The sequence below is a fragment of the Podarcis tiliguerta genome (assembly GCF_965153285.1).
Source record: "Podarcis tiliguerta genome assembly, chromosome: 1".
NCBI classification, from domain to species: Eukaryota; Metazoa; Chordata; class Lepidosauria; order Squamata; family Lacertidae; genus Podarcis; species Podarcis tiliguerta.
In genome coordinates, this window is record NC_139534.1 from 17,353,340 (window position 1) to 17,367,168 (window position 13,829).

A 13,829-nucleotide genomic window follows, 5' to 3' on the forward strand; every position below is an offset into this window, starting at 1 on the left:
GGGAGAGTGGCAAAACAGACCTATCACTAGGGTTACCATGTAGAATCTTTATTCATTGGTGAATTGCCTGCGTACCATATAGGCCAAGACTGTTCTTATAAGGCAAACATCTGCATGAGGATTTCATGCTGGACTTCTCTAAACTAGACTTGGTCTCTTTAATAACAAACGTCCCCACAAGTTCTTCTGCTTTATGGAACTACAAACGACCAGGAGTTATAGAGGAATACCCACATGCCTTCTACTTTTTAAGTCTGTTTCAATATGGCTTGGAGGGACCGAATATGTGTTTTGTGCAATTCTCTTAAATGAAAGCATTTTTTACAGGTCAAAAGCATTCTGAGGGTATCAACTTACAGTTTTATTCATTTTTTTAAGTTCAGGTTTCTAGCCGTCATGGCTGCCAAATACCTGAAAATTGGGAGAAATATTCAGCGATATTTAACAGGCTAACAGGGTGTTCAGTGGGATTCCTTCTGTCAGCATGACCAAAATAGCTCCTTGTTCCTCCCCATGACTACCAGAAACAATAATATCTTGTGCAATACAAGGAAATTTAATCTTCGAGTGCGCCTCTTCCGAATTAAGATTTTTATCGCGTGCCCACATGCTTGAGAAGATTGGCCCTATGTCCTGAGGTGCAAAGCAAACCCAAGGTAGCAGTGTCTCCGTCGTCTAACGATGCAATTTTCAGTTTGGTGCCCAGAAGAAAAGATGCAAAGACCCTTCTTCTCAATATAACCACTTGTACTTATTTGTTGAGGCTGAGCACTTTAGCCTGTTCCATATTTTGTGTTTCATAAGTTTTATGGTTGAGTTTGATTTTTGTGAACTGCTTTGAGTGTAGGAGAAGAGGAACAGAAACACTATAATTTGTTTATTTTAAAAAGGGAGAGTAATTTGGTTTGGCTTAGCACAATATTTTGATTTTTCAAGTGCACAGTACACATAGCCAGAGTGTTATCTCACTATGAACTTCACAAAGTTTTTATGATGTCTGGATAGAGTATCAAGAGAAAGAAAACTGAGTCGGCCTGCAGCTTGAAAGAAGCTACATATATAGCAGAGGCAGCCAATGTGGTGCCTTCCTGGTGCCGTCGGACTACAACTCCCATGAACCCCAGCCAGCCTAGCCAATGGCCATGGATGATGGGGGTTGTAGTCCACCAGCATATTGAGGAACTTGATACAGAGCAACTCATCTCTTACTTTCCTTCCATCTCCTACTTTCCTGAGTTGCAGCATTTGAATTGGCATGGTTTGCTGCCGACACACGAAAACAACCTATTTCTAGCCAGTGCTTTCCTGCAAATAGTTAACATGCCTCCTTGCTGAACTGTTCATTCATTGCAACTCCTTCCGACAGCCAGGTTACTTGTACTATTTAAGAACTGGCACAAGGCTGAAGTAATGCCAAACCAGCAAAACATTTGCACACAACAGCTGCAGGGGCAAATGCTTAACTGTTCCAGCACACAAACGTTATGGCTTGTAGCTTGCTCTCTTTGGGCATGCAGATGGGCAAGGGGGACAGATCAGAATGCTTCACATTGTGCTGGTGATGGACACACAGGCAAAGGCCTGCCCGCATTTGTTAATGCCTTCCATATCACGTTATGTAAAAACATTCAATCACTGAAAAATGGTTTACAGTGGTGCCCCGCAAGACGAATGCCTCGCAAGACGGAAAACCCGCTAGACGAAAGGGTTTTCCGTTTTGGAGGTGCTTCGCAGGACGAATTTGCTATGGGCTTGCTTCGCAAGACGAAAATGTCTTGCGATTCCTGGGGGGGGTTTTTTGCTCCCCACCCCCTTTTTCTAAGGCACTAAGCTGCTAATAGCCTTTTAGCAGCTAATCCGCTAATCCCTTAAGCCTTTAATAGCCGCTAATAGCCGCTAAACCGCTAATAGCGCTAATCCGCTAATGGGCTTGCTTCGCAAGACGAAAAAACCGCTAGACGAAGAGACTCACGGAACGGATTCTTTTCGTCTTGCGAGGCACCACTGTACTGAATTTATTTATAGCAAGCATTTGTATATCGCCTTCTGGCTTTCAAAAGGGCCCCAAAGGTGGTTCATATTCTTGATATAATATAAAATAAGAATGGGAGGAAGAAAGGGGAGATCGTTCCGTCAAGCAAGCAAAAACACTTACAGTGACATGACATTCATAGCAGCACAACACTGAATTCCTCCCATAAAGTTTAATTTTAAATTTATTAATACAACCACAAGAAGAAGATAGCAGCGTATTCATCATCAGCGATGTTGAAGGGACTATTTAATATGTGCTGGTAGCACTCTCAAACCACTTCCAAAACTTGATTATTAGTATTGTCAATATTAACGATTATTAATATAACTGATGCCATTATTGGTGGGCGGAATTCACATATACTCAGTGACAAAACATTCTGCATGCATGTTGAGGAAATGAATCATTTGCTACATTACACACACACACACACACACACACACGCACACCAGCTTGCAAGACCCTGAGATTATATAGGAATGCCTTTCTTTCTCTAAAAGAAGTGCATTTTGAGCAGAAGTAGCAAATTGTGCAAAATAGAAAAAGGAAGGAAGGAAGGAAGGAAGGAAGGAAGGAAGGAAGGAAGGAAGGAAGGAAGGGAAGGAAGGAACAATGACCCTCTAGTTCTTTTAAGCTTCTGGTCTAACCTCGCCAAATTCTTGAACAGCTCAATAAATTTTATAATGTCAATCTTCCCTCATTCATTGCCTGAAGCATCTACTGCAACGGCTGTAGAAAATTCAAACCATGCTGCAGTTTTCTAGATCTCTAGCAAAACTATTTCCAACCCCTCGAAGCAAACTTGGGAGTGCAAAGCAATATGCAGGATGGAGCTCTCCCTGCCAAAAGCAGATCTGGAAGGAACTCAACATGTACACAGTTTAATTGATGCTTTGCAAAGGAATTCACATGTCACAAAGCTCGGAGAACTTATTTTCGAACAGCTGTAAGTTCTAGGCTTATGAGAGGCATTTCCTGGCTGTAATCCTTCCTCTTCTCGCTCTAGACCGCAAACAGTAGATGAAATACTTGAGCGCAGCTGCGAAGCGTAGTACAAAGTACATACTGTATTGGGGGCCACTTCCCTTTTCTACTCACCCTTCCTCTCCGACAAAAGTGACATACAGTTTATTTCTTTGCAGGTCCTTTCTTGAATAACCCATAATTTGGTTGAAGGCATCTTCCAGCAAATGGTCTCTCCTGATAATTAATCTGCACAATGAAACAAAATGGTATCAAAGGAGGCCATAATTTGTAGCTTAAATGTGTTTTCCCCCTAGTTATATTTAGACTGCCTGGGAAAGTTAGCACTACAAGCCATGTCTTAGGAGCCAGTCTAATATTTCTTAGGATTCATTTAGATAACAGTTTCCTGGGCATTGTGCCAGAGCAATAGGGATGGATACTTCTTCTTTTCCTCCCCTCATAAGGACAACAGGGTGCTTACCTAAAGAAATAAACTGTGTAGGCAATTCAGTTGATGTTGGTCCAGCACCAGCATGATTCAGAATAGGCAGAAGCAGCCTGAAAAGTCTGAACTACAGACACTGACGCCAAACGTTTCCAGCACTTACAGTTTGCAATGACCGGGAATACACATGATGCAGAAAACCAATGGAATTCTGCCAAAAGGACAAGGTGAGAATGATGGAACCTAAATTCTCGAGTGGCCGCTATTTGGTGGAAGGTGTTTGCCAAAAACAAAAGCTGTTGGGTGAAAGATGGTCACTCACCTATGGACATCCCTTGCAAGCTAAAGAACCCCTGGATGGTTAAGTCCAGTCAAAGGCGACTATGGGGTTGCGGTGCTCATCTCGCTTTCAGGCCGAGGGAGCCAGCGTTTGTCCACAGACAGTTTTCCAGGTCTTATGGCCAGCAGGACTAAACTGCTCCTGGCGCAACAGAACACCGTGATGGAAACCAGAGTGCACGGAAACGCCGTTTACCTTCCCACTGCAGCAGTAGCTATTTATCTACTTGCACTGGCATGCTTTCGAACTGCTAGGTAGGCAGGAGCTGGGACAGAGTACGGGAGCTCACTCCATTGTGTGGATTTGAACCGCAGACCATCTGATCAGCAAGCCCAAGGGACTCAGTGGTTTAGACCAGTGCTACCCACGTCCCTTGTATTTTATTTTGTACATCACTCGTATTTTATAGCCAAGGGTCAAACGGGACATGAAATGGCAAAGGGGAGGGAACAGCAGTGTGGACTGCAGTCTCTTGGAGCTGATGTGCATTATATATATTTTTAAAAAAAAACACTGAGAGATGGTGACACACACCTGCCATGTAATGTCTAATTTGGTCCCAAGCGGGCATTTGAACTTGAGTTTCCAACATCCCAAGGGAAGCGGGTGGCGCTGTGGGTTAAACCACAGAGCCTAGGACTTGCCAATCAGAAGGTCGGCAGTTCGAATCCCCACGACGGGGTGAGCTCCTGTTGCTCGGTCCCTGCTCCTGCCAACCTAGCAGTTCGAAAGCACATCAAAGTGCAAGTAGATAAATAGGTACCACTCCAGCGGGAAGGTAAACGGCATTTCCGTGCGCTGCTCTGGTTTCGCCAGAAGCGGCTTAGTCATGCTGGCCACATGTACACCAGCTCCCTTGGCCAATGAAGCGAGATGAGTGCCGCAACCCCAGAGTCAGTCACAACTGGACCTAATGGTCAGGGGTCCCTTTACCCTTTACCTTCCAACATCCCAACCCAACATGTTAGCTGATATATCCTGGGAGCTCTTTGCTCTCGTCGGCAGCAACTAATACTCGGTGTCACGTTTATTTATTCCATAAATGAATATACATTTTTATTTATTTATTTTTAAAGAAATACACAGCAACAGCTAAAAGCAGTCTACAAAACCAAAGTGGTTTAACCCCCCCCCCAAAAAAAACCATTATGGCTTGCCAGGGGGAAACGACAAATCACATGAAAATGAATTGTTATAAATTTGGAGGCGGGACCCCAAAACCTTAGAAATCAATAAATGGTAAGACATCCGATCATTTGGGATGTGAAGGGAGAAATATAAGCTGCAGAGGTTTTCCTGGGCCAGCCTATGCAAAAAGACCTGGCCAAGCTAGGGCCATTAATATACAGGGCCATTGAGGGTCATTGGCAATGCAAGAGAATTGTCCTCCTTCCTTGCCCTGAGGTGTGAACAGAAACTGGGGGTTTGGGGAGTTACCAGGGTAACTGGGTATGAGGTGATAGGAAGGAGGAGGACGACTGGGATCCATCTTGGGCAGGCTGGCTGAAGGCTGGCTGCACTGCTGTGGGGGACAAATCCCTCTTGAAATAACCATGCTGTAAGATCTGGACTCCCTCCATGCAGACTGAAGGTGTAAATAGGTGATTAAGCCATATTTCTTAAAGCTATGAGAGTCTCTGCCATGTCTCAATTCCTCTAAAGGACCACAGATCCTGGGAAAGAGCCCGGAAACCCATGAGCTCTTGTCACTGCTCGGCAGAGAGAGCGGAAGGCACCCAACTTTTGTAACCGTGTGTAACAGAACTCGGATGTCCTACTTCTTTCAGAAAAACCACTTGTGGTAGGTTTTGGACTGAGGAAACGGCAAGCTTCAAAAGGTTCAAGCACACCTCATGACTCTCCTCTGCCTTCTCAAAACGGCTTTTCTTTAAAAACGAACAAAATACATCAAGCTTGGGGCTCTGCGGCATGCATTAGTGGGAATAAATTGACCGTAGCACAGTGTTCTGTTTCTGAAATATGCTCGGCTCTATGTAAGACTTCTACATACTTCAATTTCCCTGGGCCTTGTCCGTATCCTTTAGTCTCCAGCTTCCTGTAGAAATTCCTCAGCTTGGCTTCAAAATCTCTTTTATATGGAGCAGGAGCTCGTGCATTGGCCCGTGTAGTACCTGCAACGAAGCCAGAAGAAGCACAAGACCTATTTTATTAAGATCATTGTCACTCACCTTTCTGTCAGAAACGTTCAAGACTGGGTGGAAGACGACAGTGCAGTAACACCACATGCGACATATGCAGGGAGGAAAGTTGTAAATTCTAAGTGTGGGGACCAGTAAGTTCCCTGTATAATTGGTGATGCTCAAAACCAGACTCTACACCCCTCATCTGAAGCCCTTCTTCATGTGCCTCCTCCATGTGTGGTCTGGAGGGTGGCAGCATGAGAACGGGGCCTTCTCTGCAGTGGCTCCCCGTTCGTGGAATGCTCTCCCCAGGGAGGTTTGCCTGGCGCTTTCATTATATTTTTTAGGTGCCAGGCAAAAGTGTTCCTCTTCAGCCAGGCCTTGGGCTGCTTTATATCCTACAGCCTTTTAAATGTGTCTGTGGGAAGGGGGGTGTCAGGGAACTGCCATCGGAGCAGGAGGCGGAGAGGAGGCTCCAGAGGGATGCCGGAGAGGGCCCCAGTAGGGAGAAAGGCAGCCCATCCGCTGGGGAAGGAAATCAGCGTAACACCAGTGGAGAAGGGGGGCAGATTGGGGAATCGGAGAGGTGGCTCCAGGACTCCTCGCCGGAGACCAGCGGAGAGAGTACGGGTACTCCGCTGCCCACACTCTCCCTGCGCAGAAGACTTCCGCGCAGGCAGAGTAGGAGGAGACTGGGCGTCAAACAGCTTTTATGCTGGAAAAGGTTCAAGAAACGCCCACTGACGGATTCTGCCAGCGACTGAGGCAGCCACGAAACTTGAGGCTGTCCGGACAGCAAGGGTTCAACCTAGCCAGGAGTGGTGACAACTTACGCACGAGCAACCCCTAGAACCATTACAGGGGGTTATTGTTTTGTTTTGGTTTAATGATTTACTTGTGTTTTATCTTGTGAACTGTCATGAAGGGTGGCATATAAATTTAGTAAATATCAATATAATAAATAAACAACAAGCCTGCTGTTGAGGGGATCTTTATTTTTTGCAAAGAAGGCTCGACTAGGTGGGCCTGACCAGATCCAGGAGGACGAGTCTCAGATCTTTTAGCAACAGTGCATGATACAGATTATTTAACACAGATTAGTTATGCCTTAACTGTTAGGAGATCCCTAGTATGAGCTCTTACTTTCCAAATTTGGTATCAGTAGGCCACAGGGGTTCTAGTAAGTATTAAAAAAAAAAAAAGGGGGGGGGAGAAAACCGAAACCAACCTACCCCTCCTAAAGTGTGTGGGTGATTTTAAACCATGATGGACTAGTAAAAGAACTGGACTGACACAGAACAAGAAGGGGGAGACTTTGTTTTGCACAAGTCTATTATATGAGCATATGACCATTTTAATATGACAACTGTGGATTCTCTCTTAATTATCAGGAGAGAAAACGAAAGCTATGCATCCTTAATTGGAAATTTAATTGGCATTTCATAAGTGATGCCTTTGCGCAGCCTGGAGAACACACATTTAAATATACATTTCTGAATGAATTAAGGGTGCATACTACTGAAAACATATGAACATCCGACAATGCATTCACACACAAAGAGGGTAAACCTATACATGTCTACTCAGAAGTAAGTCCACTGAGTGAGCATGTAGGGCTGCAGCCTCCTCCCCCGCCCCCCCAAAGGCTGTTCTAAAACATTTAGAAAAAGAGAATGCCTGATTTTTGTTCAAACCAAGATGCAGTAATCTGCTCTAGCCATCTGTGGAAATATCTAAAAGCACAAATTACTTGAATTGCCAGTTGCAACCTCAGAAACCTGCTTTAACTTCTGGTGTAAGATGACTCATAACAAAACACATGCCTAATTTTGAAAGTTAACTTCCAGACTTAGCATCTCTCAAAAGAGAACCATGTGCAGGGCGGACGGGAAACAACATTTAACAAAATGCACTGCATTTCTGTTTACTGTAACTCTTAAGCTAAGCAAGTAAATGAACTACAAGTGCTATCTCTGGGGGAAACTTTAGTGAAGCGACTTCCTATTTTACTTCAAAGATTACATGCACCTAAAACGTCAGTATAATATATATCCTGGTTATGTAGGGTACTTAAAAAAAACCACAACCCTCTCAACACACTTGCTTCCTGGTTGTCTTCATTTCAATTTCTTTTTATAACTGCTCTGCTCCTTGGATTTCTAAAGCTTACAAATATGTTATCAGAACTGAGAAGCTGAAATGGCTACATGCCCAAAATGATACCGCAGCTTTTAATGAATTTCTTTGTGTGTACTAACAACACGATGCAACTTTCAAGTTCATGTGTTTGCGTGGCCGGGGGGGGGGGGAGATATTTGTTGTGCCTGATAGAATGTGAGAGGGACAGAGAAAGAACGAAAGTTACAGGATTATAAGATCTGACCTTTAGCAGTAACTCTACTGGCTGTTAATTCCCAAACCAGATCACTATATATATAAAAAAAGTCTTATCTATTTCTGTTATGGGCAAAAGGAAAGGACACACTGCCGTCACACAGGCATGGGACAGGTGACTGGGAAAAAGCAATGGTGACTTTGACCTGATAAGAGAGGCCAGTATGCAGTTTTATAGACTGGCAGGAACAGAAAGAGACTCAGGCAGCAGCAACATGCTTCTGAGCAAGCTTGCACAGGTTTGCATCATTAAGCTTAATCTAGATAGCATTTTTTTTTTTTACAGAGCTGTAAGTGGTTTGAAGGAGGCCTCATTCTGCTCAAGTTACTTGTTTGTTTGCAACGCTCATGTGTGTGTGTGTGTGTGTGGCTGTCACCTCTGGTCAAACAGGTTTTAGAAATGGACATTAAACAAATTAATAAGGAAGGATTTGAAACCATACAAAAACTTGTTTTCCAGAGAAAGAGCAGGGTTAAGTTTGTACCTGCAGGAGCATTGCTAGCACTGCTAGGAGGCAAGCCCAACCTTTTGTCTCAAGTGGTGGAACACCTGCCTATCCCTGCCTGCAAGCCAGCCACCCCAACTCCTAGACAAGGATGGAGTGAGTGCCTGCTAAATCCAGTTGTATCCTACCACCAGTGCCCCAGATCCAAGTCTTTGGCTTCTGTGCCTTCGGGGGGGGGGGAGCATTCCTGGGAGGGAGGCCACCCACCCCTCCTCCTCACCCACCCAGTCCCTGGCAGGCAGCAGCTTACAGGCTTTGTAGTTATTGTCCTTATTCAAATCTCATATTTGATTCCCACACTTTTATCAAAACACAAATGCTGCTTCAAATGCATATACAGTGGTACCTCAGGTCAAGTACTTAATTCGTTCCGGAGGTCCGTTCTTAACCTGAAACTGTTCTTAACCTGAATCACCACTTTAGCTAATGGGGCCTCCTGCTGCCGCCGTGCCACTGAAGCACGGTTTCTGTTCTCATCCTGAAGCAAAGTTCTTAAGCTGAGGTAATATTTCTGGGTTAGCGGAGTCTGTAACCTGAAGTGTATGTAACCCGAGGTACCACTGTTTCTTGAATACTGTTTTTTGAAGCAAAGTTCTTAACCTGAGGTAATATTTCTGGGTTAGCGGAGTCTGTAACCTGAAGTGTATGTAACCCGAGGTACCACTGTACTGTACATTTTGAATACGTTTCATCTACCATTTTGTTGAAATCTAGCACTGGGGATTGCTGCTTACATACAAGTGCCCTAAATACTTTTTAACACGTTCTTATTTTTATTGGTTATTATTCCAGATGTACACAAGGACTGAGCATGACAACCGACTCTTGAATACATCACCTCACGTTTCATAAAACACCACTAAATTATCCTTTCAGCACATGGCAAGTTCTTATTACAAATCAGTTGTCACCGTCAAGAATTTCCTGGGCAATTAGAGCAATTATTCCATCCGTAAGAGCAACAAAAGAAAGGAAGGTTTACTTTTAAAAAAGAAATATTTATGTAAGAATGCACATGCCTCTTTCTCTCTCACTCTCTCACATGCACTTTGTACGTATGTGTGGGTCTTAGGAATAAATAAATAGCATTTTATGGCTTTTCATGCCATGTAAATGGGAGCATAAAGTACCGGGACTGGAAAAAGAATTATGTGGTCCGTACTCAACACAATAATAATTTATAATAGTTTTATTATTTGTACCCCGCCCATCTGAGTGAGTTGCCCTGGCCACTCTGAGACACTTCGATTCTCAACAGAAACACAAAAGTCTCCCTGACAGACAGAGTTATTTGGACAGAGTATAAGAGTATATAGGGACACGGGTGGCGCTGTGAGTAAAAGCCTCAGTGCCTAGGGCTTGCCGATCGAAAGGTCGGTGGTTCGAATCCCCGCGGCAGGGTGCGCTCCCGTCGTTCGGTCCCAGCGCCTGCCAACCTAGCAGTTCGAAAGCACTCCCGGGTGCAAGTAGATAAATAGGGACCGCTTACTAGCGGGAAGGTAAATGGCCTTTCCGTGTGCGGCTCTGGCTCACCAGAGCAGCGATGTCACGCTGGCCACGTGACTCGGAAATGTCTCCGGACAGCGCTGGCCCCCGGCCTCTTAAGTGAGATGGGCGCACAACCCTAGAGTCTGGCAAGACTGGCCCATACGGGCAGGGGTACCTTTACCTTATAAGAGTATATAGATCCAAAAAACTTTGACTGACATTAAGGCCCACAAGTTTCGATCCTAAGTTTGGGAGTGGGAAGCGGCTGTCACATTCCTGAACACTTCCGACAACCCTGTCACCTTCTTCAGATCAGGTAACTTGGCCTCAGTGAAATGACCTTGGTCCCCCCAAGGGCCAGGAGCTCATTGAACTGAGCACACAAACGACTCTCTGTCTACCAGAAAGATATTCATGCATGTGTCATTCTATGCAATACCTTGGATAGCCATCAGATCTCTGCTAGCTTTCTACCTGCATACCTGTCTATTAATTTACATGGAGCTTGGGATTTATGTCGTGCCAATAGTCCTACAACAGATGTACTTTTCGCTGTTTATTTGTTTGTTCCGTAACTCAAGAAAACCTTTACTTAAAGCTATTATTTATTTATTTAAAAGGACTGCAGTCGTACCTTGGTTTTGGAACAGTTTAGTTCCCGAACATGTTGGCTCCTGAAAACTACAAACCCAGAAGTGACTGTTCCAGTTTGCGAACTATTTTTGGAAGTCGAACATCCGACGGGGCTTCCACAGCTTCCGATTGGCTGTAGGAACTTCCTGCAGCAAATCAGAAGCCACGCTTTGGATCCCAAATGTTCTGGAAGTCGAACGGATTTCTGGAACGGATTCCATTCAACTTCCAAGGTACGACTGTTGTCTTTAACAAATCTTTAAAAGATTTGTTCTTATTCCAGAATACAACCCTCCAATGAGACATAAGCTATTCGAACCCATATTTGTAGTGCTTTCTAAAAGACAAGATTAAGAAATGGCACCCCTTTCATTTTTAGGCTTTCCAGTACCAGTGACAGAAAAGAATCACATTAGTGGCTCTATTCAATAAAGCTAAATATATCTCCACTGGCCATGCCTTACAAAGATAATGCCTTTGGGAAAGGCTGTTTGGATGCCTACAACGAAGAATACGATATCGGTGTAGCCGCAACAGCCAAAGTTTTCACTTCCTGCTTGTTTGCACAAAGAAGTCAATGAAAACAGATGAGAACACCAGGTTAACTCTCTACCATTGATGCAGATGTAGCAGGGCTTACCTGGAGAGTTCTGAGGAGAGGACACTGGGGAGCCTCGTGGAGATTGGCAATAACTGGGATGAAGTAAGGCATGCGGCGGTACATATGACATTATTTCCTCTTCAAATAAACTAAAATAAAATTTGGGGGGGAGAGAACAAGGAAAAGGGTCAAGCACATCCTCCGAACCTACCATTCCTGCTTCCAATCACGCTCACTGTAATTAGTTTTGCCTGATCTAAAATATCACCTGGCATTCTTTCATGTATTTGGGACAGGATTCCGAGAAAGATGCATACCGTATTTTTCCGTGTATAAGACGGCCCTATTTTGGGGGACTCAAAATTAAGAAAATGGGGGGGGGGGAGATTGCCCCCATGTATAAGACTACCCCCCTTTTTAAACATTATTTTTTTTAGTAAAAAAAAAAACAAATAGTCTTATACACGGGAAAGTACGGTACGTTGTGGTCCCAACATCATGAATCTTTACACTGAATCTCCTGAGAGTAGCCCTTCGTCTCTCAGTCAATGACAAAGCAAGCACTTTGTGAATGAGACACAAACAGTGCTGTGGGATAAAGGGTCCATGTGCAGATCAGTCTTTCGTTTTTTTTGGGGGGGGCACGATCATGCCTGCTTGCAAGCTTTACTATGTCTGTGTGCCCAATGTTGGCACACTGAATGCCACATCTGTATTTAAGCCTCTGCATGTAGGTTAAGAGAGGAATGGGAGATCAATGAAGGACAGGGATAAGAAGTCTTCATGCAAGGGCCAACGTACAGCATATCTTTGAAACAATAGCTGAGCTCCACTCTCTAATTCCCACAAACCTTTTGGCATGGGTAGGCAAACTAAGGCCCGGGGGCCAGATCCAGCCCAATTGCCTTCTAAATCTGGCCCGCGGACGGTCCAGGAATCAGCATGTTTTTACATGAGTAGAATTTGTGCTTTTATTTAAAATGCATCTCTGGGTTATTTGTGGCGCATAGGAATTTGTTCACACACCTCTGCTCAAAATATAGTCTGGCCCCCTACAAGGTCTGAGGAACAGTGGACTGGCCCCCTGCTGAAAAGGTTTGCTGACCCCTGCCTTATGGCCTAAAATATGTTCCTCTTCCGTGAGAAATACAACCTTGAATTCTGGTCCCTCCTAGTCAAAATTCTACCACTTCTTCATACACATTGTAGTAGCTATCCTTCCCTTGTTTGCTTCCACAATTATGCAAATATTCGGTTTTCTTCTAAGCCAATGTCCAGCCCTTTCCTGGCTCTTGCTCCTCCCTTCTCGCACTGCCAGCATTTTCCATAGAACTGTAGAGTTGGAAAGGAGCACGAGGCTCATTTAGTGAGTAGTCCAACCCTATACAATGCAGAAATCCCTTTTGCCCAACGTGCTTGAACCCACAAACCTGAGATTAAGAATCTCATGCTCTACTGAATGAGCTACTGTCTGCTTCTGCCTTTCCATCTAGATGCATAACCGCAATTGTGCAAATGCAGCTGTTTTCAATTAAAATGAAAATGTTTTAATCCAAAGCCCTTCACTAGTCATTCTGGAAGGCAAGAGATGGTAGAACCAATTTATCAACAAAGAGGCATGAAGAAAGCCAGGGTTGGTGTTTTTTTGGGGGGGGGGGGAAGTATGTTGAGACAAACACAGGCTACATATGTGCATAAATTTGGGCTACAATTCCCGCCCACCCCCAAAATTACATAGATTCGACATTAGCCATGCTATCGAGTGGCTCTTTACGACTGATTGGAGTCCATTTGGATTGACAGGCTTCTCGAGATAAATAAATATCCTTGACTGAAAGCAAGCTGCAATTTAGAAACTTAACACGGATAATTCTGTCATCTAAATCCTCGGCTGCATCTCCCCCCAGCTTCATTTCGAAGAACTGAGGGGAGAGAGAGCTTGCTGCGGTCACCTGAGCAGTTTGCACAAATGTTCCAAGGTGATTAAAAAAATCGAACAAACCCATATTCGTTGTAGAACAGCAACATGTACCTTAGTAACATGACAAGGTCTGCATCACTAGACAGGCGCACGAGTCCCGGGGTCCCTTCAGTCCGAATAAACTGGATCTTCTCCCTGTTGAGGCAGGCAGAGCGTTCTAAAGCATCTCTTGCAAACAAGGCACTGACGTACGCCAGGACAGCAAGAAAAAGTACTGGGTATATCAAATGCACCTCTAGATTATCCCTCTGCATTTCAGGAACCATTTTCCGACCTGCTTCAACATGTCAACGTGATGG

General features: G+C 44.4%; 2 protein-coding genes across 7 annotated transcripts in view; both read right to left on the reverse strand.

Moving 5' to 3' along the window:
* STK17B (serine/threonine kinase 17b) overlaps positions 1-13,829 on the reverse strand; it is a 115,500-nt gene that overhangs the window by 86,119 nt on the left and 15,552 nt on the right. The gene's annotated exons all lie outside the window — the stretch shown is intronic.
* The window catches only part of HECW2 (HECT, C2 and WW domain containing E3 ubiquitin protein ligase 2), a 199,516-nt gene that overhangs the window by 26,000 nt on the left and 159,687 nt on the right, over positions 1-13,829 (reverse strand). For all 6 annotated transcript variants that reach the window (XM_083405479.1, XM_083405480.1, XM_083405481.1 and 3 more), the window contains 4 exons: positions 13,582-13,665; positions 11,589-11,698; positions 5,798-5,918; positions 3,134-3,247 (listed from right to left, as the gene is read on the reverse strand). In XM_083405479.1, coding sequence (XP_083261605.1) covers positions 3,134-3,247; positions 5,798-5,918; positions 11,589-11,698; positions 13,582-13,665 — 429 coding nt within the window. The remainder of the gene's footprint in view (positions 1-3,133; positions 3,248-5,797; positions 5,919-11,588; positions 11,699-13,581; positions 13,666-13,829) is intronic.